The 24,582-nt window shown below is 43.9% G+C and overlaps 1 protein-coding gene across 3 annotated transcripts in view; it reads right to left on the bottom strand.

The window, feature by feature from the left end:
• MAPKAP1 (MAPK associated protein 1) overlaps positions 1 to 24,582 on the bottom strand; it is a 263,258-nt gene that overhangs the window by 91,617 nt on the left and 147,059 nt on the right. For all 3 annotated transcript variants that reach the window (XM_056138535.1, XM_056138537.1, XM_056138536.1), the window contains exon 6: positions 14,873 to 15,049. In XM_056138535.1, coding sequence (XP_055994510.1) covers positions 14,873 to 15,049 — 177 coding nt within the window. The remainder of the gene's footprint in view (positions 1 to 14,872; positions 15,050 to 24,582) is intronic.

Genomic DNA, 24,582 nt, shown 5'->3' with positions numbered 1-24,582 from the left:
GGGGTATTTGCTCTGGCGCCTGGCCAGTGTGTGTTTGGAACAAATGCCAATCATCTGCGTTCAGACTTGCTTCCTCCTCAGAAGTCAGTGTGATCCATCTGGGACAATATGCTGGGCACGGGAAGAAGAAGGGTTCGCATGCTAGTGCTGGCGGAATCTCGCCGACTTCCGTCCTGGGTTTTACCTCACTCTTCCAGATGCAAGGCTGCTTCTCCATGGCTTCCGTTCTCTTCTGGTCTGCTGCTAACAGCACTATTTTAAACCAACACGTTTACCATTTTGGGCAAAGGCCGACTAAAAGCTCAAAAAGAAGTCCGATGGACTAACTTCCATAAATTAAAAGTGTTCTTTCCAAAGATTTTTTTTTCTTCTTTTTGAACAGAGGAAAATCCCTAGTCTGTATTTTTCTGTCATTTTACCAAAATGTGCCTGGGTGACAAGGTTAAAGCAAGCAGAGGAAATCCCTGGCACTTATCATCCACAGGCATTACTGATAAATTGTGTGGTGGAGGAATAAAGGATTACCTTCTGTATTTTTTCATTACACTTTTCTTTTGTTACAGAATACATAAATCCATTGTGGCACAATGTAATATGTATCACCGTGCTACACCTGCGGACGCTTCCGAGCGGCTGCCATGTCTGTGCAGTCAGGAATGATAAGTGAACCACCCGTGAATGTTAACGATAGTGATCATTCTGAGGTAACTCGGCTCTCCATCTTCCTTTACAGCCTCCGTGCTGAAGCCAGGGGAGCAAGGTTCATGAGAGGAAAATGAAAACAACAGTGCAGGGAAGGGGCGTGCGCGGCGCTCGGAATGTGCCTTCACGGGGGTGCGTATCTTCCTCTGGGGCTCCATTTCAGTAAAAACTGGCGCATTAAGAGTGGGAAGAGGTCGTGCCCACGCCACACACTTCCCCGGGCTGATGCCAGCCTCTACAGGTCAGCCTCTCCCACCACGGGAAGGCCGCTGTGGGCTGGTGTTCCAAGGCTACAGCCTTTGTGGGGCTGAGACGGTTCTACAACACCAGAGCACATGTGGGCCTCAGCACCCATCGAGGGCAACTGGTAAGTTATGCCCCCACTTACTAAAGGGGTACGGAGACCTGCTACCACAATTTCCAGCGTGGCTTCCGAACAGCCCAGCTTTTATGCATTGTTTCTTTCTATCCAGGAATTCCTTCTTCTGAGCTTTCTAAAAAGCCTATTGAAATCAATCGACTGTTGTAGCAGCCATTGAGCCCAAGCCTGCGACAACAATGCAGCTTAGGGGAGAAGCTGGCTGAGGGAACGGACGGGGTTACTCCAGTCATTGAGTTGTGGCCTCTGCTGGGTGACTGGCCTTGGGTGCACAGGTCGATGACAAATGGGCTGCAAATCCAGAGTTTCGACTCAGAAACTGCTCCTCTACCTGCTCTGCCAGTGGCCAGTTGTTTCCTGCCTGTGCAGGGGACTTCTGGAGCATGGAAGTGAGGTGGGGGTGACAGCCGGTCGCCGCTAGGTCTGGGAGAAGAAGCACCACTTCAGGGAGCTGACTGAATGTGCCGGGGGTGCTCTGCTCAGTTCCAAGTTAGGTCCTGTCAGGCCTCAGAACCACTGAAGAACGTCCGGACATGTTAAAAAGGGTTTAGTCACGCGAGGGTTTCAGCACTGGCCCGGTGCAGAGCCATTCCGTTACCACAGGTAAGATTTTATACCAGCACTAACCTAACCCAATGAGCATTTTCTCCACTAAGAACTAAACTGGAGGTGACGGGGGTCAGAGGAGACTCGGCCCAGGCCCAGAAAGCTTAGAGTCTGTGTAGGATAGGACTGATCTAGCAGCCGTGTCGGGAGTATTCTGGAAGCTCAGGCCTGGGCTGGGAGGTCAGGACCTTCCGGTCAAACCTCGGCTAACCTCAGGGCTGCCCTGACACGTGGGGACTTCAGCTGGGCATCCATGAGGGAGGATGCCACTTCCTACAGGACTGTCAGAGGGATGCGATAGACACTGAATGCCGAGTACCTGGCACTAAGGCTGGCAAGCAGTATAAGAAGTTTACAAATAGTACTTCCATTATGGCCCCCCTCGCGCCAATTCATGACCCGGGCTAGCCTTTTCCTCTGCCCTCCAGGTCAGAGATGCTGACTTTGGGGAATGGAGCCCAGTGTATTGCATTGATGGGCCAACCCTCGGGCGCCATGTGCCACAGCCTCTGAAGCGCAAAGTGAGAGCGCTGGGCTCTGCCCCCAAGGCCTTTCTCTCTGGGACTGGAAAGGGGTAAGCAAGGCACACATCCCACCTTGGCTCCCCTACATGACTCTGGGCAGGGATGACAGAGGTCAAACACCATAAAATGAGGCTTAAGAGTGAGCTTGCTTGCTTCCTTTCTTCCTCCCTCCCTTCCTTTCCTCCCTTTCCGCTCCCTTCCTTCCTTCCAAAATTTTTTTCGTGATCACATTATTTTACATCAGTGCTTCAGGCAGCGGAAGTGTTGTACCTGGAATGCTGGTACGCTGGGAGAGCAGCGGGGGCTTTGTGTGCAATTGGGGGCGGCTTTTTACCTGTCTCCTTAATGAGGGCGAACTTCCAAGATGGCACTAAGTAATTTTTTTTTCCTGAAATGGGGGTGGTAGGCCAAACAAGTTTGGGGTTGACATGATTGTGCATTCTCGGGGTACAGTTTCATACCTCTTCTAAGTATTTAAAAGCTTCCTTTTCTCCTTCCCTTCTTCCCTCCCTCCCTTCCTTTAAATTGAATCACCATTAAGTATGCAGTTACAAGGTTGTTCATGATTGGTTGGGTTTCAGTCATACAATGTCCCTTCAACAATGTACATTTCCCAACACCAATGTCCCCACTTTCCCTCCCACCCATCCCCACTTTTCTTCTCTCTCTCCTTAAGATCTTTCTGATCTGCACCGTAGCAAATTAATTACAGTGGCGGCCACCACTAACTATTGAATACTGTGTGTGAGGAGCTGTACTGGTATTTAAAATTTGTACTGGTGCACTCAGTCCTAAGATAAGTGCTATTTAGTACACCCATTCCACAGAAACCCAAGTCCCAAGGCCTCTCATTTACTGATGGCCCAATTCTTTGGATTCAGAGATCAGCAATATGGTTCCTCACCCAAACAGGACAGCTTAGAGGGAAGACAGAAACAAATAAACAATTATAGTCACGCTGCTGCAACACAAGGGATTCCACTTAGGCTAGTAGGTGGGTGGGTTCTGGGAAGTTTCTCAGACTGGAAAACTTCAGTGGAAATGGCTCAAAACAGTTATTCCAGGCTCAGGAAAACCATGTGACACCAGAAGGCAGGAGAGAAGAGCAAGTTCCAGAATGAGCTCTGGACTCTCAGCCCTGCCTTTCTGGAGCAAATGATAATCTCTAACTGCCAGTCTTCTCACCTACAGAGTAGGGACAACACCTGTTCTGCAGGCTGTAAACAGCTGTGGGGGCTAAATATCCCCGCCTGCCGGAGAAAAATGCTTCATGAGCAACAGTTAATATGTCACAATGGCAATGGGCTTCTTCCTGTGCACAAAGAAATGGCATAGAATGATAAGATGGTGATGACAGTCACCATTTATTGAGCACTTTATTGTTCATCCTTAAAGACAGGTGCTATTACCAGTCCATTTTAGAGTAGAGGAAACTGAGGCACAGCAAGATTAGGACAGTTGTCTGGAATCACCAGGCTAATAAGCGGAGGGGCCAAAACTGGAGTCCCCAGTCAGTAAAACTTCAGAGCATGTTTTTAACTGCTCTATAGCCTGGAAGGGAATTGTGGGGATTCGGGAAGAAACTTCCAGAAAGCAGATCCCCCAGATTGAAACCAATGAATAATCCGTGGAAAAGACTCAGCTTCAACTTTCAACAAATTCAGTTTGGTTATGAATACCCCAGCCTTTAAGAATGAATCACTTGAGGCCTGGGGAATTAGCTTGAGGGGCTGGAGCACATGACTGCCATGAGGAAGAACCTTGTTCCCTTCCCAGCACTGCATGGTCCCTGGCACATCACTGGGGTAGCCAGAGAGGCCCTCAGCACCGCTGGGCCTGAGCAGTACTGGTGCCTGGTCCCTCTGAATACTGCTTGGGAGACATCCCCATCTCCAGCCCCTGGGAAGCAGGGAAACGAGAGCGAGAGCGAGAGAGAGAGAGAGCGAGTGAGCTGTCTGGCCTAAAAAGATCCCTTTTCAAAAGCAATCTGAAGAATGCCATGGCTTCATGAGTTCCAGTCTCAGTCAGAGTGGGAAAAGGCTGCCAAGAGCAGCATTGGATCCTCTAGTCCTGACTGGTCCCAAATAGTGACGAGGACACACTCCCGATTCCCAATCTGCCGGGCGCCAATTCCATGCATGTTCATGCTCGAGTGCCTCAAAGTAGAAAATGAAACTCAACAAGCAAGAGAAAACCTTCTAGCAATCGCAGCACGCCTGCTTCAAAGCAAGTCCTTTGGGTATTACTTCATCCATAAAAAGAGTTTACACTAGTGTGAATGTCACATTTTGTTTCCTCTTGCCCTCACCGATAAAAAAAATTTTTTTTTAAAAGATCAAAGTATATTGCATGAGTATGCAATGTTTGACATTGGACATAGAACTCTTTTTCAAAACAGACATTTTCCAAAAACATAACTCGCTAGACTAATGGGCAGCGAGAAGCCAAAATGACTGCCCTCCGCCTTCTCCTTGTGTATCTTTGCCAGAGTCCTTGGGACTTGCCAAATCCGGTCATGCCTGCTTAGCTTGCTCGACTGATTGTGCCAGAAAAGAAAATAAGACACAGATGTATTTGAGCTCTTTGAGATGCCAGTAAGAGAGACAGCTAATGGCTTCATTTCGACCCTCCCCTTCCAGCTGGGCACAGGTGGGGGATAATGAGGTCCCTCTCCCTAATCAAACTCAATTATTTACTACTCTATATAACCGCAAAGACATTCACATTCAGTTCAGAATATAAAACACACCGTGGGCTACTTCCAACCACTGCCACTGGGTATTTATAACAAACTCAAGTGGCTAACAGTTTGCCTTGGCAGGAGTTTAAGTGTGTAAAGTTTTGCAAACTGTTTCTGTTCAAATATGTCCTGCTGAAATGGGGTCCCAGGCGGGGTTCCATAACTGTCAGGTCAGTGAACTGCATAACATCTGAGAATGTATTCACCATGCACTGCAGACAGGATCTGGAAATCAAATGCTTCGTTCTATCGCAACCTTCTGAGAAGCATCACAGTTTTTTCAACGGTGAGACTGACACTGTATTAATAAACATTACAAGTCACTAGCCTGACATGTACATAGCAGCAGCTGACAGACTCCAACATAAGCTAAGGGGAGAACAGAGGAAATCAAAATGAGACACAGGAACTAAACATGGCCAAAGGGGGTGAGTCATGAAACAAATCATATTAGCTGGAAACTTTTAAGATACATAGCAACTAAAGCAACGAGCTGGGATAATTTCTGGATTCCTGGGGAAGCTGATGGTTATCTAGCGTGCACTTTTCTTATAGGAACAAAGTATATCCGGGCACAATTTCAACAGATATTGTAGGGAGCGAAACATGTATATTCAGTTTGTCTAACTTTTAAATTCTTGGAAGTTCATAATGCTTTCCATCTTCATTATTTGCTCCAAATATTTCTTTTTTGCTCCAAATAAACTCTTCTTCTCTAAATAGCTGTTGCCAAAAAGGAAATCAAGTCAGATTTACAAATACAAAATTAAACAGGCTGCATATGCTATGTTTCTGTATCCGAGGACAATCTGGACAATGAAAGTGTTTGCTAATACAACAGAATGACAAGAAACAACACACAGTTGGTTCTCTATGAGTTGTGCAAACAGTAAATAGCTAGAATAATTTATACCCATGTGGCTAGGCCTGGCTAAAAGAACATAGGAACGAATACATATTCCATTCCTCACCCCATTTTAGCTCTGTTGCCAACTCCCATTAAACCGGGCAAGTGACTGTTCCTGAGCCTCGCTTCCACAGTACAAATGTGAGTGGTTTCAACAACTAGATGAGGCAATGGCTTTGAGGAGCTCTAGACGGAGCATGCAACAATGCTCTTTTCCTTCTTGTGTTTCTCTCCCATCCTCTCCAGACCACATTACCGCTTAGGAGTAGGAAAAGTTTCAAACAAGTAACAGTTTTTTCTAAAGGTATGGTGCTGGGTTATACTTAACGATCTCATCAAGAATGTCTCTGCTTCCGGGGCTGGAGCCAGAGTACAGCAGGCCGGGCACTTGCCTTTGCATGTGGCTGACCTGGGTTTGCTCTCTGGCATCTAATATGGTGCCCAAGCTCGCCAGGAATAATTCCTGAGTGCAGAGCCAAGGGAATCCCCTAAACATCACCAGGTTTAGACATCCCTCTGCCCCCCTCCCTCCAAAAAACCACAACCACAGCAACAAAGATGTCTACGTTATAGTTTTTTTAGTTTTTGTTTTGTTTTGGGACCACATCCAGTGGTGCTCAGGGCTATCCCCAGGTCAGTGCTAGGTACTGTCCAAGTGGTGCCAAAGAGGCCAGGTGGTACCAGAGGTGGAACCCAGGCCTTGCCCACACAAAGCATGCCCTGTACATGCTCAGCCTGTGAGCTCTCTCTTCAGCACCACTGTCCCTTCCTCCCCCTTCCTGACTCTTTTGTAAAAGCCTCAGACAGTAACAAGCAGAGCAATGAATATAAAAGGCATCTACTTCTTCCTTATCGGAGCCAAGAGCAGCCACAGCTGTCTCTGGAGCTTTCTGGGTCACACTACCCATCACCTTCACCAATGCTTCCCTTCCCAGCCGGCAAAACTGACTGTCTTGTACTTCTACTGCTCTGCAGTTCCTGATTAGAAAGGTTCCTTTTCCATGCCTGCCTTCTGGGGTAAACATGTTTAAATGAAACAGAGGCACCGGGGGGCGGTTTAACTGACTTCTGATCGAGGGAAATTCTGTTCATTTTATTGGTTTTGACTTTTCTTCCCACAGAGTAGAATCACAATGTAAAACATTTATACCAACACAGGTAATAATGATGCCGCCACAGTTACTTCTGTCACTGCCTTTTTATTTATTTATTTGTTTTTGAGGAGGGTAAGGGGGTGCTTTAGAAGGGTAAGGATGCTTTGCCTGCTATACTCAGCCAAATGGGCCAGCAGTTCATGATGAGGCCCCTGTGGTACCCAGGGGCTTCCCACACTCTACCCTGCAATGTGCCAGGACCATTCGTGGTGCTGGGGGTAGAACAAGAGGTATGTGCCCTTTAGCCCCTAGGTCTTCTCTCTGGCGCCATGTCAATGCTGCTTTTAAGCATAATTCAGTTTTTCAAATTCTGATTAAATCAGTCTTGTGCTAGGGACGGGAGGAGTGGATGGACAAAGCAGATTTCTCTCCTGTCTACTCAGATCTCGTTCCCTTATTCTTCTGTATCTACAGCACAGAAGGCCTTGGCTGCGCCAACAGTGGCCAGAAATACTTGTCTAGAGACTGGGAAGCAGCTAAGACCCAGCTCTTTACCTAGGTTTTTGGAAGCCAACCCCAATTTCCATGCCTCTCCGCCTCCTCCCATTCCTGATATCCGAATAACATCAATGCTAAGCCTCAGAATCGCTCGCAAGCAGTAGACAGCAAGGTAGGGATTCCTGTGTATGTACATTTGCTCTGCCTAAAATCAATCAAGGACAATGGATATCTTAGAAATCCACTTGTGAGCTGGTAAAAGAGGCAGTTTACATCAGCAGGCTACTAATTTGCAATAAGTGAGAATAATTAATTCTCCTTCCCCAAACAACTCTATTTCCAGGAATTTTCCTGAGGTCTAAGAATCCTGGAAGGGAAGGCTGATACAGACTGATTCAGTAAGAATATCCAAAGGCTTCCAGGCTCCACATTCTTTACACAGAACACCTTCCATCAGGGATTCATTTAAGTGAACTAGCTCTTTTCAAATGTACATAATTATATAATGTCACTATCTCTGCATGATGGAACAAAAAGGAAATAAAAAATTTTCTTTTGTATGGAAAAAATTTTTATTTTTTTATACTGGGCATTTATTATGTCACCAAAAAAATAACTTAAAGGAAGGTCAAACCCCATATGCATCTTAGTGTAATTTCTTTAGATGATAAATCTCTGGAAAAAATTTTAAGTGTAAAGCTTTCTATGTCTCAGAATCTAAGTTAATTTTTCACAGAAGCATTTCCTACCTAAGGTTCAAGAGAAATCTAAGGTCAATAAATGAACTTACATGCTACATTTCAGAATTAAAAAAGGTCCCATTGATGCAGCTGGAGTGACAGAACAAAGAGTTAGGTTGCCTTGCAAACAGTCGACCCTGCTTCAATCCTCAGCATTCCACATGATCCCTGAGCCTGAGTGCAGAACGAGGAGTGACCCAAAACCCAAACCAAAGTTCCATTAAGTTCAGTGTAAATCATTTATACACACACACATACATACCTATACCTAAACATACACATCACACGTAAAAATATCACATAAACATATAATATAGTTAAATATGTTCAATGTATAGTGAAATGAAATTCATGTAAGTAGGGGTCTGTCTATAACCAGCTATTGCTGCTGTGAGTCACTAGAGAGAAGTCTCTCGAGAGATGCTGATGCTTCTACACACATAGAGGACACTGTGACTTGACTTACAGAAGTAAGAGCTTCACTACAGATGGAGCCACTCCACCCTTCATGTTCTCCATTCTCCATCAACTTTGGCTACCCTCAGTCACTGCTAGGAGGAGACACAGAAGAACGATATCTGATCCTAATCTGATCCAGAATCAGACAGTTATGAGCAAGAAATCAACTTACTAAGACAGTTGGAAGAAAGTATGAGTAAATGTTGACAAGTCAGATAGGCCCATTGTACATTTTTCAGACTATTTTCCTGCCATCTTAGCAGAACTGAGCTACAGGAACTATATTACCCACATGTACAAAAGATTTACTATCTGGTTCGCTACAGAAAAACTTAGTGAACCTGCGGGATGTTCAGGTGAGATTTGGGGGTTTGTATATTAATTCTGGCTCACTCTGGACTGATAGACTCCTGAATATAGGACTTTCATTTTGAAACAGGGAAAGTGCCTGTTAAATTGGCATGAATTGGTCACCCTAGCAGAACTGCTCTTAACTCTTCTTGTCAACAATATTTTAAAATAGGGAGGTATGCACTACAAATCAATTGGCTAATTCAAATGATGAATTGAAAGTTAAAAATATATTTGACTTTTTTGTTTTGGTTTTGTTTTTGTGTGATACCTGGCAGTGCTCAGGGCTTAATCCTGGCTCTGTGCTTAGGAATTACCCCTGGCAGTACAGGGTGATTAAAACTGGATTAGCTTTGTGCAAGGAAAGCTCACTACTTGCCACACTCTTCTGGCCTTTGTATTCAGTGTTTAAAAAGGACAAATAATAGTACAGCAATCTGATGTTTCATATCAAAAGACTCAAGTTGACAAGTAAAACATTTAACACCCAAGAAACAAAACATCAGCAATTTAATTTCTGCAAAACATCATCTGTTGCATTAATGATGTTAATGTATATTTCATTAATGTTTTATTTATATTTAAATCACAATTTTATTCAGGTTGCATGAAAAAATGGAATTCATAGCCAGAACTTACTATCTGTATGTAGTTAAGCAACATTAATTGATGCTTTAGGAGAATCAATTTTCCTTTAAAATAAATCTGTATAGGACTTATTCTTTTTTTTTTATTTATTGAATCACTGTGGGAAAACTTACAAAGCTTTCAGGTTTAAGTCTCGTCATGCAATGATCAAACACATTTTCCTTCACCAGTACTTATTTTTCACCACCAAGAACCCCAATATACCCCCTCCCATCCCTCCCAATGCCTGTGAAGCAGATGAATTCTACTTAATACTCTATCTACTTTGATTACATTATTTCGACAAAAGATGCACCATTATTGTTTAGAGTTTACACCCAACAATCAGAACTGCTGAAAAGGCACTGTGAAATAATTTGTTGTCTACAGTTAGTTACAAGAACCATATGATGTCGCAATAGCGGCTGTACGATTTTGGATTTCTGATATTTTACTTATTAAGCCTGGAGGTATTTCTGCCAAGAGCCAGATAATTACGAGATTGGTTTCTGTGGCTCTGGAGCCATGACTGTTCCGGAGAGCCGCTCGTGGGGGGCAACTCGTGACCTCGGTAGGGCGTGAAGGACGAGCCGCGAACGCCCCCCTTCCCATGAAGTTTCAGTTGCCTCGTAACCACCGGCTCATACCTGGCTTTCCAAAAAAGCACTGAGGTAGCCGCCATCTTGCTGCCCAGGGGGAAAAAGGCTGAAGGGAGTGACACCCCTTCCCTCCCGGGCAGGCATGGTACCGTGGATTGATGCATAGTCCATTTACTTTTCTACCACAAGCTGCCGGGCTCTGCATTAAGTTCTTGTGCTTCTGGAGTCATGGCCGTGCCGAAGAGACGCTCGTGGGGAGCAACTCGTGATCTTGGTAGGGTGTGAAGGACGAGCCCTATATAGAACTTATTTTTAAGAAAATTCATCACCAATTGACTCTATGAGGTAGCTGTTATTATCCTCATGTTGCAGATGAAGAAACTGAGACTACAGCAGATAGTCAGTGACTACTGGGGCTGACATCTGAATCTAGGGGCACTTTGGTCTGATGCCTGAGCCCCCAGTTTTGGAGCAGGGAAGGATGATAATGCACTGAAGGTGTGAGGGCCTTAGCCTGGCCACTGGGGCGCTGACATAGTCAAAATGTAGGAACAAAGTTGTAGAAAAGAGTAATGGCTCAGAGGAAGGGAGGCGGGTGGCACCGAGCTTGGCGGAGGTTCTGCCCAGCAGTCGGGACATCTGGAGTCCCCAATCCCTCGCTGCAAAGCCTGTGCTGGTTTTAGGGGAGGGAATAAATAAGCCTGCCCCCTCTGTTAAAAGGACTTTATGGGGGTCAGAGAGGTAGTATAGTGGGGAGGGCATTTGCCTTGTACTCAGCCAGCTGGATTCGATCCCTGGCACCCCACACAGTCCCCCAAGCCTTCCAAGGGATGATTCCTGAGCACAGAGGTTAGGAGTTAGCCCTGAGTACCACCGGGTGTGCCCCCTGGTCCCCCCAAAAGGAAAAAAGTAAATAAATATATATATATATATAAAACCAGGAATTGTTCTAAGTTCTTCACATACACTAACTAATGCACTCTCACAATGGCTGTCTAAAGTATCATTACTACCTTCATTTACACATGCCATCACGGAGTTCATTCATACATGATCCGCTCACTGCTAAGGGCAAGGTCAGGGCTATACCCAGCTGGCTGCAGAGGTCACTACTTTCCTCACCACCCCCAGCCCACTCCAACACCCTGCGAGGATCAGGCCAACTGCCAGGTCAGGCGGGTGTCAAACCCAGGCCTGAGAGCGAGGCTTATCATCCTTGTTTCCAGATTTCTAAACTGTCATAATAAAAACAGGACTATTTTTAGATGAAGTGAGAGAACACATACTCAGTTGGCCCTTAATTAGTAAATAGTAATTCACTCCCTACTGTCAACCTAACTCTTTTTCCCAATTCAGTCCAACAAGTCTCCTGAGAAACAGAGGAAGAGGAAAAGGGGGAAGAAGCTATTTTCACTTACTTTGCTGAAATTGCCCTCTCTAAAGCTTTGGGCTTTTAATCAGTATATATGTATGTTTTGCACCACACCTGGTGGTGCTCAGGGACTGTGCTCAGGGACCATGTGGTGCTGGAGATGGAACCTGGGCCCCTAATATTGAGTTTGTTGGACTATCTCTTTGACTCTCTTCCACTCTGCCCTGCCAAAACTTTGAACATCATCTTTAGAGTTTCCTGCAAGTTTCTCTGCCCTGCACTCGCAGAAGAGGTTTTACCAATGTTGAATAAAGCCTAGAAAAGCAAATGGGAGGTTCTTGAATAAAGAAAACACACACAGAGCAAATGATCAGTGATCTGCACCACTTCCTCAGACAACCAAGGAAACAAAAGTTGTCACACGTTTGTCCGACATGCTCACATAAAGATGCTAGTTTCCCTGTGCTTTCAGAAATGTTCCAGACACGTCAAATAAAATTCTCTTGAACTTTAAAATAGAAAGGGGATTGACTGGGTGGCATATGTGTGCATGTATGTGTGGGTGAACACAGAGGTAAGAGCAATTCAGGAAAAAGGAGTATTCAGGGTAAAGCAGCCCTCACTCTGCCTCCCTCTTCTCATTCCTGCAAACGAGGGACTTGCACACGGCACTGTGGGCCACAGATGTTTCTCCTGGGAAGGGCTGTCCCTGTACCCTGGGGAGGGCTGTCTTGTACTAGGGAGAGGGGTGTCCTATACCATAGGGGAGAGGACTGTCCCTGTACCCCAGGGAGGATTGTCCCTGATCTTAGGGAGGGCTCTCCATCCCCTATCACTTTATCGAACATCACCAATGAAAAAATTTGTTTCACAAAGGATCTTTGTTTAAAAGACTACTATAATCATATTTTACTAATTAGAAAGTAAAATATGTGCTGAAGGCTGAGAGATGCATGTTTTGCATGCAGGAGGCCTGGGCTCGATTCTCAGCACCCTGTGGTTCCCTGAGCACTGCTGGGAGAGATTCCCCAAGCATTGAGCCAGGAGTAGCCTGAGTATTGTCAGGTCTGGCCCCGAAATTAAAAACCAAACCAAAATAAAAGTTGTATACTACCAAGTCACTAACTCATAAATAAAGATGTACATAGAAACTATATATATACAACATCTGTTTTTATATGTATTTATATGTGTGTATAATATATATATATATATATTTTAATATGTTTTGGGCCACATGCAAGGCAAGTGCCTTACCTACTATATGGTCTTTCCAGCCCCAGAAAACATCGATCACAGAATGATACAAATACTGTTTTCTTTTAAAATAAAAAGAAAAATCTTCTAATGACACCTTGTGATGCTGAAACTGAAAAAGATAGTTATATGAATTCTTTTGGGAGCACTGCATAGGGAAATCTTCCCAAAGGCTGCACATTGATGTTATTGATATTAACAGATGTTTCTACTCTGACCAACAGTCCCACTCACGAGATAGTAGCCTAAGGAGCAATTAAGCAGAAGTAAAGGAGTATAGACAAAGATTATCAAGGATCCACTTATTAAAACACAAACAAAGAAATAGTCTCCCTATCCTGGGATGGAATTCCACTGCTTCCTGCATAGTTTTCTACTGTATGGCTCAGCACATCTGAATGATTTGTTTCCCGACTGTCTCCCTTGTAGAGAGTAAGCTGGGAGAACAGAGGCAGAGGCTGAGTATCTACATCCATGACACATAATAAATATGAACTGCAGTAAGTAGGAACAGATATGAAAATATCAGCATATAACATTCAGTAAAAATAATACATTTTTTTACATGCTGCACATGGAAATGATTATATAAAAATGAAAACGGTTGTATTAAGATAGAGGAATCCCTAGACAACTTTCGAATCATTTTAAATGCTCTTTAAGGTGGTTGTTGCAGTGCCTCTACAATGTAGAAAGAAGGGAAATATTCACTTGCCTCGTATGCCAAACATCACCTCATGGCAGGATAAAAAGATAATTACAAAAGCTTGAGAAGCCACCCCCAAGCTAACTTGCAGACACTCAGGTACTCATTTTTTTGTACAAAGAGAGAAAGATCCCAAATCCTCCTCTATCACAGGAAGCCTAATCCTACTTTTAGAAAAAATCTAAGACAAAGGCGTGTGTTTTAGAGCCAGGAAGTCTTGGCAACAAACCCTCTGGAGTGTGAACTTGCTGTTTACTGTCAGCAGGGGGTGCCAGAGCGATCGCTATTGTTCCCAGGAGACAGCAGAGAGAGGGGTTTCCTGAAAACGCTGTGCGTCTCCCCAAGTCCTGTGGCCGAAACTATGGGGCTCTGCAGACGCAAAGGGACAGAGAGCACAGTGAGACTGTTACCAATCCATTCCCAATAGTTAGCACGCCTCATGTGAGTACAGTGGACAACACGTGGTAGATCTGTGAGGAGCAGAAACCCGGGGACCGAGGCACAGCCTCCCAGCCGCAGCAGCAGACTGCTCAAATGCCGTCTCTACTCACGGGTATTTGGGAATGAGGTCTCAGAAGTCACTGTGATACCTGCCACTGAACCTAATGGCTACTAACTGTAATAATAAAGCCATACGCATTACTGATATCAACAACTGGTGACTTCTTAAATATAACAGGAGTTCTTTTATTATTTTTTTTAAATGTATTTAGTTGTTGTTGCTGTTGTTTTTAAATTTTGGGGCCACACATGACAGTACTCTGGGCTTATTACTGCTCTGTGCTCAAGTGGATACTTCTGGCGGGGCTCTGGGGACCACCTGAGGCGTCAGGGAGCAAACCATGGTTGGGCTAGTACAAGCCAACCCCTGAACTGTATCTTGCTGGCTCCTGAAAAGTTCCTATTAAAGGCAGGCAACTGAGTGGAACAACCAGACTGCATCTGAACAAAGTTGGAGATAAAAGGAAAAAGTGTAAGGCACTAAATAAAAGAGTTTTGGTGCATGTTTTTATTTAGTTTGGATCCCTTGACTAGTGAGATACCAATAATTTTGGCTTCAAAGGTTCCAAAATGCCCCAGTATGTCCAGACGCGTGGTTCATAGATATACCCAATACAGTTTGCAACTGCAAAGCAGTCTGCACTGAATCTGGGTGCAGAGACATAAAATACAATGCAAGTATTAACTCCAACATCTCTCCGGAAGTCATCTGAATATCAAGTACCCATGCTACAGACAAAACCCTATCAAATCCAAAATATGAGAAGGTAGAGATGAGGCATATGAAAGAATAAAGGAAATGATACTCACATTCGAACGAAGAGGGACTCTTTGGGGATCAGACAAGAAGATGAATACTTTTCAACCAAGGCCAAAGTATTGAAGCCGAACTTATGAATGGGCTCGTTGGAATCCAGCGGGGGGAAGTCTGTGTCAACCTCACCATCGTCTTCAGCAATGTGCAGGCAGTAGGCGCTCACATTGTCACTGAAAGGAAAACCAAAAAGGTGAGTGAATACCAACCGAGAGGGGGCAAGGAGATCCGAGACTACGGTTATACAGGAAGCAAACTGGGACACTGATGCTACTTACCCTAAAGCCTGACCATACCAAGAGATTCTCTTAAATTCTACTTAATTTGATAAAGGTGGGGAGATTCATGGCACTGTAGTGGGGAAAAAATGGAGGGAGCAACAAGGTAAGTGCCTTCATGCTGGTCTAGTCAACAGATATTTACTAAACACTTGCTCTAAAGACAAAACTTGATCCCTTAGTTCAAAGATGAGATTCCTCATCAGCTCTTGAGAAAGTTTATAGCACAGCAGTCACAAACATGACTATAAAGAAAAAATAATTTTTTGCGGGGTAGGGAATCAGAGGCCTCTGATTTATGGTCAGAGTTAAAAATATCTGCTTTTGGCAGGAGTGGGGGAATGGGAGGGAAACTGGGGATACTGGTGATGGGAAATGTACACTGGTGAAGGGATGGGTGTTGGAACGCTGACTGAAACCCAATCGTGAACAACTTTGTAACTGTGTATCTCAGTGATTCAAATACACACACACACACAAACACACACACCTGCTTTAGTTTAGGGTAATATTCAAGATATTTAAGATAAACCATATAATTTTTTTTCCTGAAAAATCATTACTGAGTTGGTAGGAGCTGATCCCCAATACCAAAGATAACAGAGTAAAAGCAAATGTCCTGATTTCTCCTGATGGCCCTCTTAACAATTCTGGGCTCTGCTCACTCCCTGAGAATGCCCACTCAGTATTTCCAGGTTCCTGCATTGCCAGGTTTAGAATCAACCACACCATCTCCTTTGGAGGAAGTAAAAAGTCAATTTTCTGATAAAGGAAGGTAAGAAACTGTAACAACATAAAGGCAATTTAAAACTGAGACAAATTTAAACATGCTCAGATCCCCTGCTTCACTCCAGCTGAATGTGAAACTGCAGATCTGATCATTCTGAAGTACAAACCAACAGTTCACAAGGCAGGATTCTATATTCTGCAACTTAAATTTGGAGTTTTAATTATATGATTGATGCTTAAATTAATTAATTGCAAAGTGTATGCTAATTGTTTAATTGGTTCCTTGATCTATATAGATCATTTTTTGAATTAAATGAGTTGATTTACAAAGTTTATTGATTGGATGTGACAATGAATTATTTCACTGACTACCTGATTTGCAATTTTCCCAATTAATTCACAAATCTTTAGCTACAACTCTGCTTATTGAGAGCAAGCCTACTTCAGGTGATCTATACTCAGTCTGTCATGACTAAGAAATATTTATTATATAAAACAGGTAATAAGGACAGATTAAAATTAATGGGAACTGTAAATTTGCTAAATGGATGGATAACAAGAAAGTAATCTGGCTATGTTTGTCACTATAAATTTCATGCATCTGCAACGCTGTTGAGAAATTTAAAACTCATCTCGGAATGTATGGGAAACTTAAAGATCTTTGGAAGAGGTAACTACCATAAACACAAGGCACCTACAGAAGCAGCAGGACGTTTAGATGAGGAAAATGCCATGGGAAGTGGTAAAGACCTTCTTGTCCATAAAGAGGTGAGTTCAAAGCCAGCTCCATCACCAATAAGCTTGGCAATCTCAGAGAAGCAGCATTAGAGCCTTTGGTTTTAATTTCCACATCTATGAAAAGGGTCTATCACCTAATTCAGAGTAACTGGAGAGATAATATGTATATCGTGTGTATGTATGTATGTATGTATGTATGTATATATATGCAGTATTTTTTACAGAGGTGAAAAAGAAATGGTATAATAACTAATAATCAAGTCAGATGGGAAATAATTTCTACAGTTACATCAATCCTTAAAGACAAATTGTGGCTGCATATTAGAGCAACAACGCAAACAAGGATCCTGAGTAACAAGTTCAATATGCACACATCTGTAACAGGCATTGGCATACCCACCATGCTCCAACCTTGGGGCCACTGAGCCTCTGGGGGTTTATGAACAGGGCAGACACTGATGAAGCAAGCAACGGACAGTGCAAATTATTTATTGCTGTGTAAATCATCCTGAGGAATGTCTGTGATTCCCCAGCACCACAGAGGTTTCAAGGGCAAATAATAAGCCTATTGATCAAAGGAGAAAGTCAAACAGTGATATCAGAAGAATTCTGCTTTGATTGTCATGGGATGCCCCCAAATCCCCTCAAAACAAACTCAACAAATGTCACAGCCTAAGATCCACGAGCTATATTATTCTTCCCAGCTCTTAAATACAAAGTGTGAAATCATTTATTCATTCAAAAAACATTTGCAAAGTGCCTACCCTGTCCTGAGCACTGGGAACACAGAAAGGAAAAGAATGAATGATTTACTCTATATTATACAAGATTAATGAAAGTCTTTTCTGGGTCATTAGTAAAGTTTAGCAGCAAATGTTGTTCCAACTCCTCCAACCCCTTAATTGAACATCTGAGGGGAAAATGACTAAAATTCCATATTCTGTGTATTGGCATATTGGATCCTTTGTGCCTTTATAAAAAAATCATTAATAAAAGAGATCATGGTAGTATTCTGACTTCTGAAGCTACTCAAAACTGCTTGGTTCTTCAAATTAGGGCAGGCGTGCTAAGCACAGACATCATTTACTGAGTGCTGTGTGGCCGACAGTGAACAAAGTGGCTTAGACATAGAAGCTGACTGAGTCTTCACATCAGTTCTGAGTCATCTATTACCATTTCTGTTTTACAAATTAGAAAACTGAGGCTCTATGAGGTTGAGTGATTTGTTCAAGATTAAACAGTATGTAAGTGATAAAGCTGAGATTCAAACCCGCTGTCAAGAGCCCTCACTCCCCCCCACCCCCACCACCCCGCCCACTGCCCATCCTCACCCCTCCGCCAAAGCCATGGTCGAACTCCCAAGACCCTAGGGAACCTGTCTCCTATGGAAATGCTTCATACTTCGAGACGAAGGAGGAAGCCACAACACATTACTTTAAAAAATTAGAGGCTTAGAGAGATTTATTCCAACCTCTTCACTTTTATAGATGAGAAAGAGATGCCAGAAAAAAGGAACAATATGCCAATAAGCACACAGTTTAATGGTGGCAAAGCAGGCTCGAGAGAACACAAATCCTACACTCTTTCGTGAGAAATTGGTGACATTTGTGGCTTTGATTCCTCATTCAGAAATTCCTACAAATATAGATATTTGATTATAAAGCAATGTAAAGGGAGAGTCTAAGAACCTGTGGCAGCATAAACAGGACTTTTGCAGTGAGATCTGGTTTTAACGCTAACTCAACCACAAAACAGCTGTGTGGCAAAATCTCTCTGAGCTCATTCTCTCTCTCTTTTTTTTATTAGAACACCGTGATCTACCAAGTTGTTCAGAATAAAGTTGTTTCAGGACTTAAATGTTCCAACACCAATCCCACCACCAATCTAACTATCAGTGTGCCTTTCCCTTCACGCACAACTCCAGCTGGCCCCCTGGCAGGCAAAAAGATTTACTTGTTATAACATAAGGCAAAGGGAATTACCAAACCTCAGAGTGGTATTACTAAAGTCATCGTCTGAGGACCTACTGTGCTGGTTGGTGTGAGTTGAGGCTTCCGTATTGTGTGTTGGCTCAGTGAGCGTGGTGGACTTCTGGGCAACTTTTCCATCGGATTTGCTGTGATCCTACTGGGCTGATGGTACTATGAAGTTCTGAGGTGCTATGCGGCCACATAGGTGAGCTCTGTTTTTTTCTTATTTTTGCTTTTACTTATTAACATATATTTTTTTTATTATTCCACAATACCATTGCTTTTGATTTTATGATTTCTTGGGTAGTCCTAAACATCCGAACCTAATTTTCATATAATAATAATCACATGGGCTGGAGCAATAGCACAGCGGTAGGGCGTTTGCCTTGTACACAGCCGGCCTGGCCGAGCCCGGTTTGATTCCTCCACCCATCTCGGAGAGCCTGGCAAGCTACTGAGAGTATCTCATGTGCACGGCAAAGCCTGGCAAGCTACCCATGATGTATTCAATATGCCAAACACAGTAACAACAAGTCTCCCGATGGAGACATTACTGGGCCCGCTCGAACAAATCGATGAACAACAGGAGGACAGTGCTATAGTGCTATAATAATCACACAATATAAATCTGTGCACATTTTGTTCATTAAATGTCCTGCCATAGAATTTTATTTTTTAATTTTCATAAGGTTGTTCACATTGATTACATTCAATATTCCAACACCAAACCCACCAAAATTACACCTTCCCACCACCATTATTTCGAATTTCCCCACCACCTTTCAAGCCTGCCTGCCAGGGGCAGATACTAGATAATTTATTTTCTTTTGCTTATTATGAATATCATGAAAGGTCACGGAATTCTAAAATTGTAAATAGTTGCGGTCCAGAGACATCTCTGTAGGGAGCTAATCCATTTTGAGATTCATTTGGGAGTCTCTGGATTAAGGCTGTTGATGCACTGAATAGGGGACCAGAGGTTGTGGGCATGAAAGCCAGGACCCCAAGCAGGCGGGGAGACGGGAAGGGATGGCCAGTATCCACTGCTGCCATATGGCCTGGAGTCTTAGTCTTTGAACCCGCATACTGGGTTTTGCTTCTGGAAGCTTGTGGTCACTGGGTTTCATCTGGGTGGAGGGAGCCCACGTGTTCCATCTGAGGTGCCCCGGTGGAATTGGCTTGGTATGGGATCCAGGGAGATTCCGGAGGAGCTCTGTTTTCTTATCTGTACAAGCTTTCCTTGATTTCCCTTGGAGAATCATTTAAATCTCCAGGATAATCCAGTGACTGCCTTCTTTGGTCCTACAGAACTTGGCTGATAATTCTACATATAACATTACATTATTCTTTTTATAATTTACGCTTCCTAAAGAGCTGAGATTATTTTATTGTCTGTGTCCTCACTGAAAAGCAAAATGGCTAGTATTTAGAAATATATTTCATACATCTGTGAATGAACGGATATAAGGATGTGCAGACTCTACATAATAATTTGACCTATTTTTCAAAAATCTTAAAGGAGAGTCGTTGGAGGCAGAGAGACAGAGACAGCACAGGGGTTGGCAACCTGGGTTTAATCCCTGGTATACCACATGGCCCTCTGAGTATTGAGCATCATCTGGTGTGGCCCTTGAAGGCCTCTGAGCACTGTTGGGGGAGATGAGGTCATCGCTGGCACTGTGGGGTCCAAGCAGCATCAAAGCATCATATTCTCGGGCCATCACATTGAACCACGAGCCCAGCTGGCCAAGAATTATAGGGAGCCCTCTGTTCCCCAGAGCACTATTTGGGAGGCCCTCCCAGAAAACTCAAGTCACTTAATCACTTAAGTGATTCACTTAATCACTTAACTTCCCGTTAGTCGTCGATTTGCTCGAGCGGGCGCCAGTAACGTCTCCATTTGTCCCTGTCGCGTGCTAGTGTAGCCCAATGGCATCTCTTCGCTCCGGGAACATGGAGGGCCTCAAACCGATCGTTCATGATCTTGACAAAGAAGTCTGACCATCTGGTAGGTGGGCGGCCACGCGGTCTCTTGACATCCCGTGGAATCCAATCAGTAACAGCTCTAGTCCAACGGTCATCTTTAAATCTCATTACGTGACCAGCCCATCTGATTTTCGAAAAAATGATATGTATACGAATAAAAAATAAAAAAGCTTTTCTTTTTCTTGTCTATGAACCAAATGGGGCTCTCTAGGTAAAGCCCATGTGTCAGAGACTTTAATTCAAGACAAGGAGAAAACTGAGGATGAAAGAGGTATTTTTATAGCTCATTAAGATATGATTATTAGCATCTCATTTTTTTGATAAGAGGAAAAACAAAATATTGCAACTAAGCATGGTAAATAGCATAAGACAGAGAAGCCTAAAAATTCTGTTTATGAGCCACTACCAGAGATAGCCAAATACTCAAAAAACTAAAAAAAAAAAAAAAAAAAAAAAGGAAACTGAATCCACGTAAAGTTCTTAATTTTGGAGTTGGTGGCATGGTGGCATGGTGGCCTAATTTTTTCAATGAAAATTATTTTTATTGAATTGCTGATCTATACTTACATATTCAAAGGTCAATATTGCCTTTTTAAAAGTCAGTCATATACAGTGGTATTTAATTCATATAAAAATTCATATAAAAATGCTGACTGCAGGGGCTGGAGTGATAGCACAGGAGGTAGGGCATTTGCCTTGCACGCAGCCGACCTGGGTTCGATTCCCAGCATCCCATATGGTCCCCTGAGCACTGCCAGGACTGATTCCTGAGTGAAGAGCTAGGAGAAACCCCTGTGCATCACTGAGTGTGACCCAAAAAAGCAAAAAAAAGGAAAAAAATGCTAACTGGTCCAACCCTTTCGGAAAACAGTATGGACGATTCTCAAAAAATTAGAATTTGATCTCCCATTTGACCCAGCAATACCACTCCTGGGAATGTATCCCAGAGAGGCAAAAAAGTCTAGTCGAAGTGACATCTGCACTTGTTTGTTCATTGCAGCACTCTTTACAATAGGCAGAAACTGGAAGAAACCTGAGTGCCCAAGAACAGATGACTGGTTAAAGAAACTTTGGTACATCTACACAATGGAGTACTATGTAGCTCTTAGAAAAGATGAAGTCATGAAATTTACATACAAGTGGTACTACATGGAAAGTATCATGCTAAGCGAAATGAGTCAGAAAGAGTGGGATAGACACAGAAAGATTGCATTCATCTGGGGAACATAAAGCAACAAAATGGGAGACTAACACCCAGGAGTGGCTGAGATTAGTACCAGGAATTTTGCTCCATGACTTGGAGGCCAGCCACACGTGCTAGGGGAAAAGGAAGCTCAGATAGAGAAGAGAGCACCAAATAAAGGCTGTTGGGAGGATCATCCCAGGGTGGGAGAAGCATGCTGAAAGTAGACTATAGACCAAACATGACTGCCACTCAATGCCTCTCTTGCAAACCACAGGACCCAAAAGGAGAGAGAGAGAGAACAAAAGGGAATGACCTGCCACAGAGACAGGGTGGGATGGGGGGGATGGGGGGTGGGAGGGATGTTGGGACCCATGGTGGTGGAGGATGGGCGCTGGTGGATGGATGAGTACTTGATCATTGTATAACTGAAACCCAAGCACAAAAATTTGTAAGTCTATAACTGTACCTCATGGTGTTTCACTAATAAAAAAAAATCAGGAGCATTCCAGAAACAACCAGATTTCTGCCAGATGGGATAAGTAAAAATTTACTTTTATTTTGACCTTTGGAAAATGCAAAATACACTACAATATGATCAACATATGAATGTTTTACTATTTTATTATTTAGAAGGGTGATTGAGACCACACCTGGTGATGCTTGGGGGCTCCTTCTAGCTCTGTGATCGGGGACCGGGAAGTGCCAGTAATCAAATGAGGGTCTGCTGCATGCAAGGCAAGCACCTTAACCCCCTATACTATCTCTCTGGTCCTTAGTTTTTAAAATTATTTTTTAATTGAAGCACCATGATTTACAAAGTTACTCATATTTGTATCTTTGATGATCAATGGAAATAGAGATCTGTGTACCAGTGACAGACCTTGACTGCCACTTGCTAAATATATGGTTTCCATACTAAACTGCCTGAGCCTTAGCTTCCCTCCTACGGAGAATAGTGCCATGTTACAGGGCTAGCACTGTGAGGAAAAGAATCCTTGAGAGTGCTTGGAAGTGGGTCCACCACACAGTAGGCGCCCAGTATGCTCATACCCACCAACACATTTCCTAATGGTGTGGCACACCGAAAAGGCTGATTGTGGGGAATATTTCTGTCCCAGCTCAAGAGAAACAGTGTATGGGGCCAGAGATAGAGCTTGGGAGATAAAGTGCTTGTCTTGCATTGCACTGACCCTGGTTCAAGTCCCCAACCATACACATGGTCGTCCAGGCACTACCAGGCATAACTGCCCCCTTCACTCCCCACAAAAGTATGTATAATAATTCTCTCCAAATCTTTATCTATCATTTAAATAAAAATATCACCAGATTAAGAACATCTCACTTGGAGACTTTTAATGAATTAAAGATTGTATATAGTGAATGACTTGTTTTAACGGAAACCTGACCAAGGACTTTCCTGGCACAAAGTTGGCAAATTTCAGGACAGATCAATGAATGTTGCTATGTTCGTTCATCCACTGCAGAAATTGCTGTTTTTAGCACTGTTTTATGGACTAGGGACTAAGTCAATGAAACAGCTATAGATGTGGGACCCTATTTATCTGCATTCTTGTGGCATCAACACAAAGACTATCAACAGTGAAGTGAGCACAGCACTTCATGAGGAGGGGGCTCCCTGAGAAAATGCACTGCACATTGACAGCAGCGACCTCAGAGAGACTCGAGTCTGCGGAACACACATGTGCGGAACAATTCAGAGAAACGGGAAAAGCAGAGGCTGAAAGAAGAGAAGGACCAACATATCTTTATGCTGGTACCAGACATCAAGACCAAACAAGGGTGGAAGGGCTCCAAAGCAAAGGATTTAGATCCTGTTAGGCTGCTCCTGGCACAGCCAGAAGCAGTCACTCCTAAGGTGACCACTGCCCAGGAGGGCTGCTGTCTCGCTCCAACCAGGCTCACTGCATGGCTGACGTGGCCTCTCTACCCAACACACCAGTACTCGAAGGCTGGAAGGCACTCACCAGAATTTTTCCACAATGTTCAGTTTTGTACCTGAATTGGGTCTCAGGATTTGTCAAGAGCAAAGCGTGGTCACACCAGGCCTGGACTCAGAGCGGCCACTCTGAGTGAGCCCCCCAACCTCAGCCCATTCCAAGACAGGATCCCAGCCCCGACCAAGCCCGGAGGGCCTGCGGCAGGTTTAATACAACCTGAGACCCCAGCCGGCTCAGAGCCAAAGGGAACATCCCAACACGGGCAAACCAGACTTCATCATCAACCTGAGGCAGAGGGCACTGAGCACAGAGCACAGAGCGCTACAGACGCCTGCACTTGTTGTGACGAAGGCAACTGTTTCCCACCACAGCTAGAAGCTGCCATTACCCAGACACCACAGAGGTCAGCTCCAGCCACAAGGCCAGCAAACCCTGAACGAGCACTGTCAAATTCAAGTCCCCCTAAGCCCCCTCAAAGGAAGATGACTGACTTGATGAAAAGCTGTTATGTGACCGCGATCTCTACTTATTGCCCAAGTCAGAGTTCATCCCAGTCACAGTGAACTCTAGGCCACATTCCAGGCCAGCCAGACTTCAGGGCCACTGCAGCTATAGGGCACAGATACCACGAATCCCCTGCCGTCATCCAGGTGCGCACAACTCAGAGCCACAGGCACCAGTTCAAAGAAACCCTCAAAAAGCATCTGTGGTGGTGAGGAATTACTTGTCACAGAGACTCCATTCATACTGAGAGTGAGAGCACTGAACATTCATATCGGAATGAGAGCTCAGCTGAGCAGGAACAAGGTGCTCCAGCCTCACTTCTACCCTTAGCACCAGGAATAATGGGAAAGTGAGGAC

This window comes from Sorex fumeus, unplaced genomic scaffold (genome assembly GCF_029834395.1).
Source record: "Sorex fumeus unplaced genomic scaffold, SorFum_2.1 ptg000129l, whole genome shotgun sequence".
Classification (NCBI taxonomy): domain Eukaryota; kingdom Metazoa; phylum Chordata; class Mammalia; order Eulipotyphla; family Soricidae; genus Sorex; species Sorex fumeus.
Note: the sequence above shows the minus strand (reverse complement) of the source record. Positions and strands in the feature narration are given on the sequence as shown.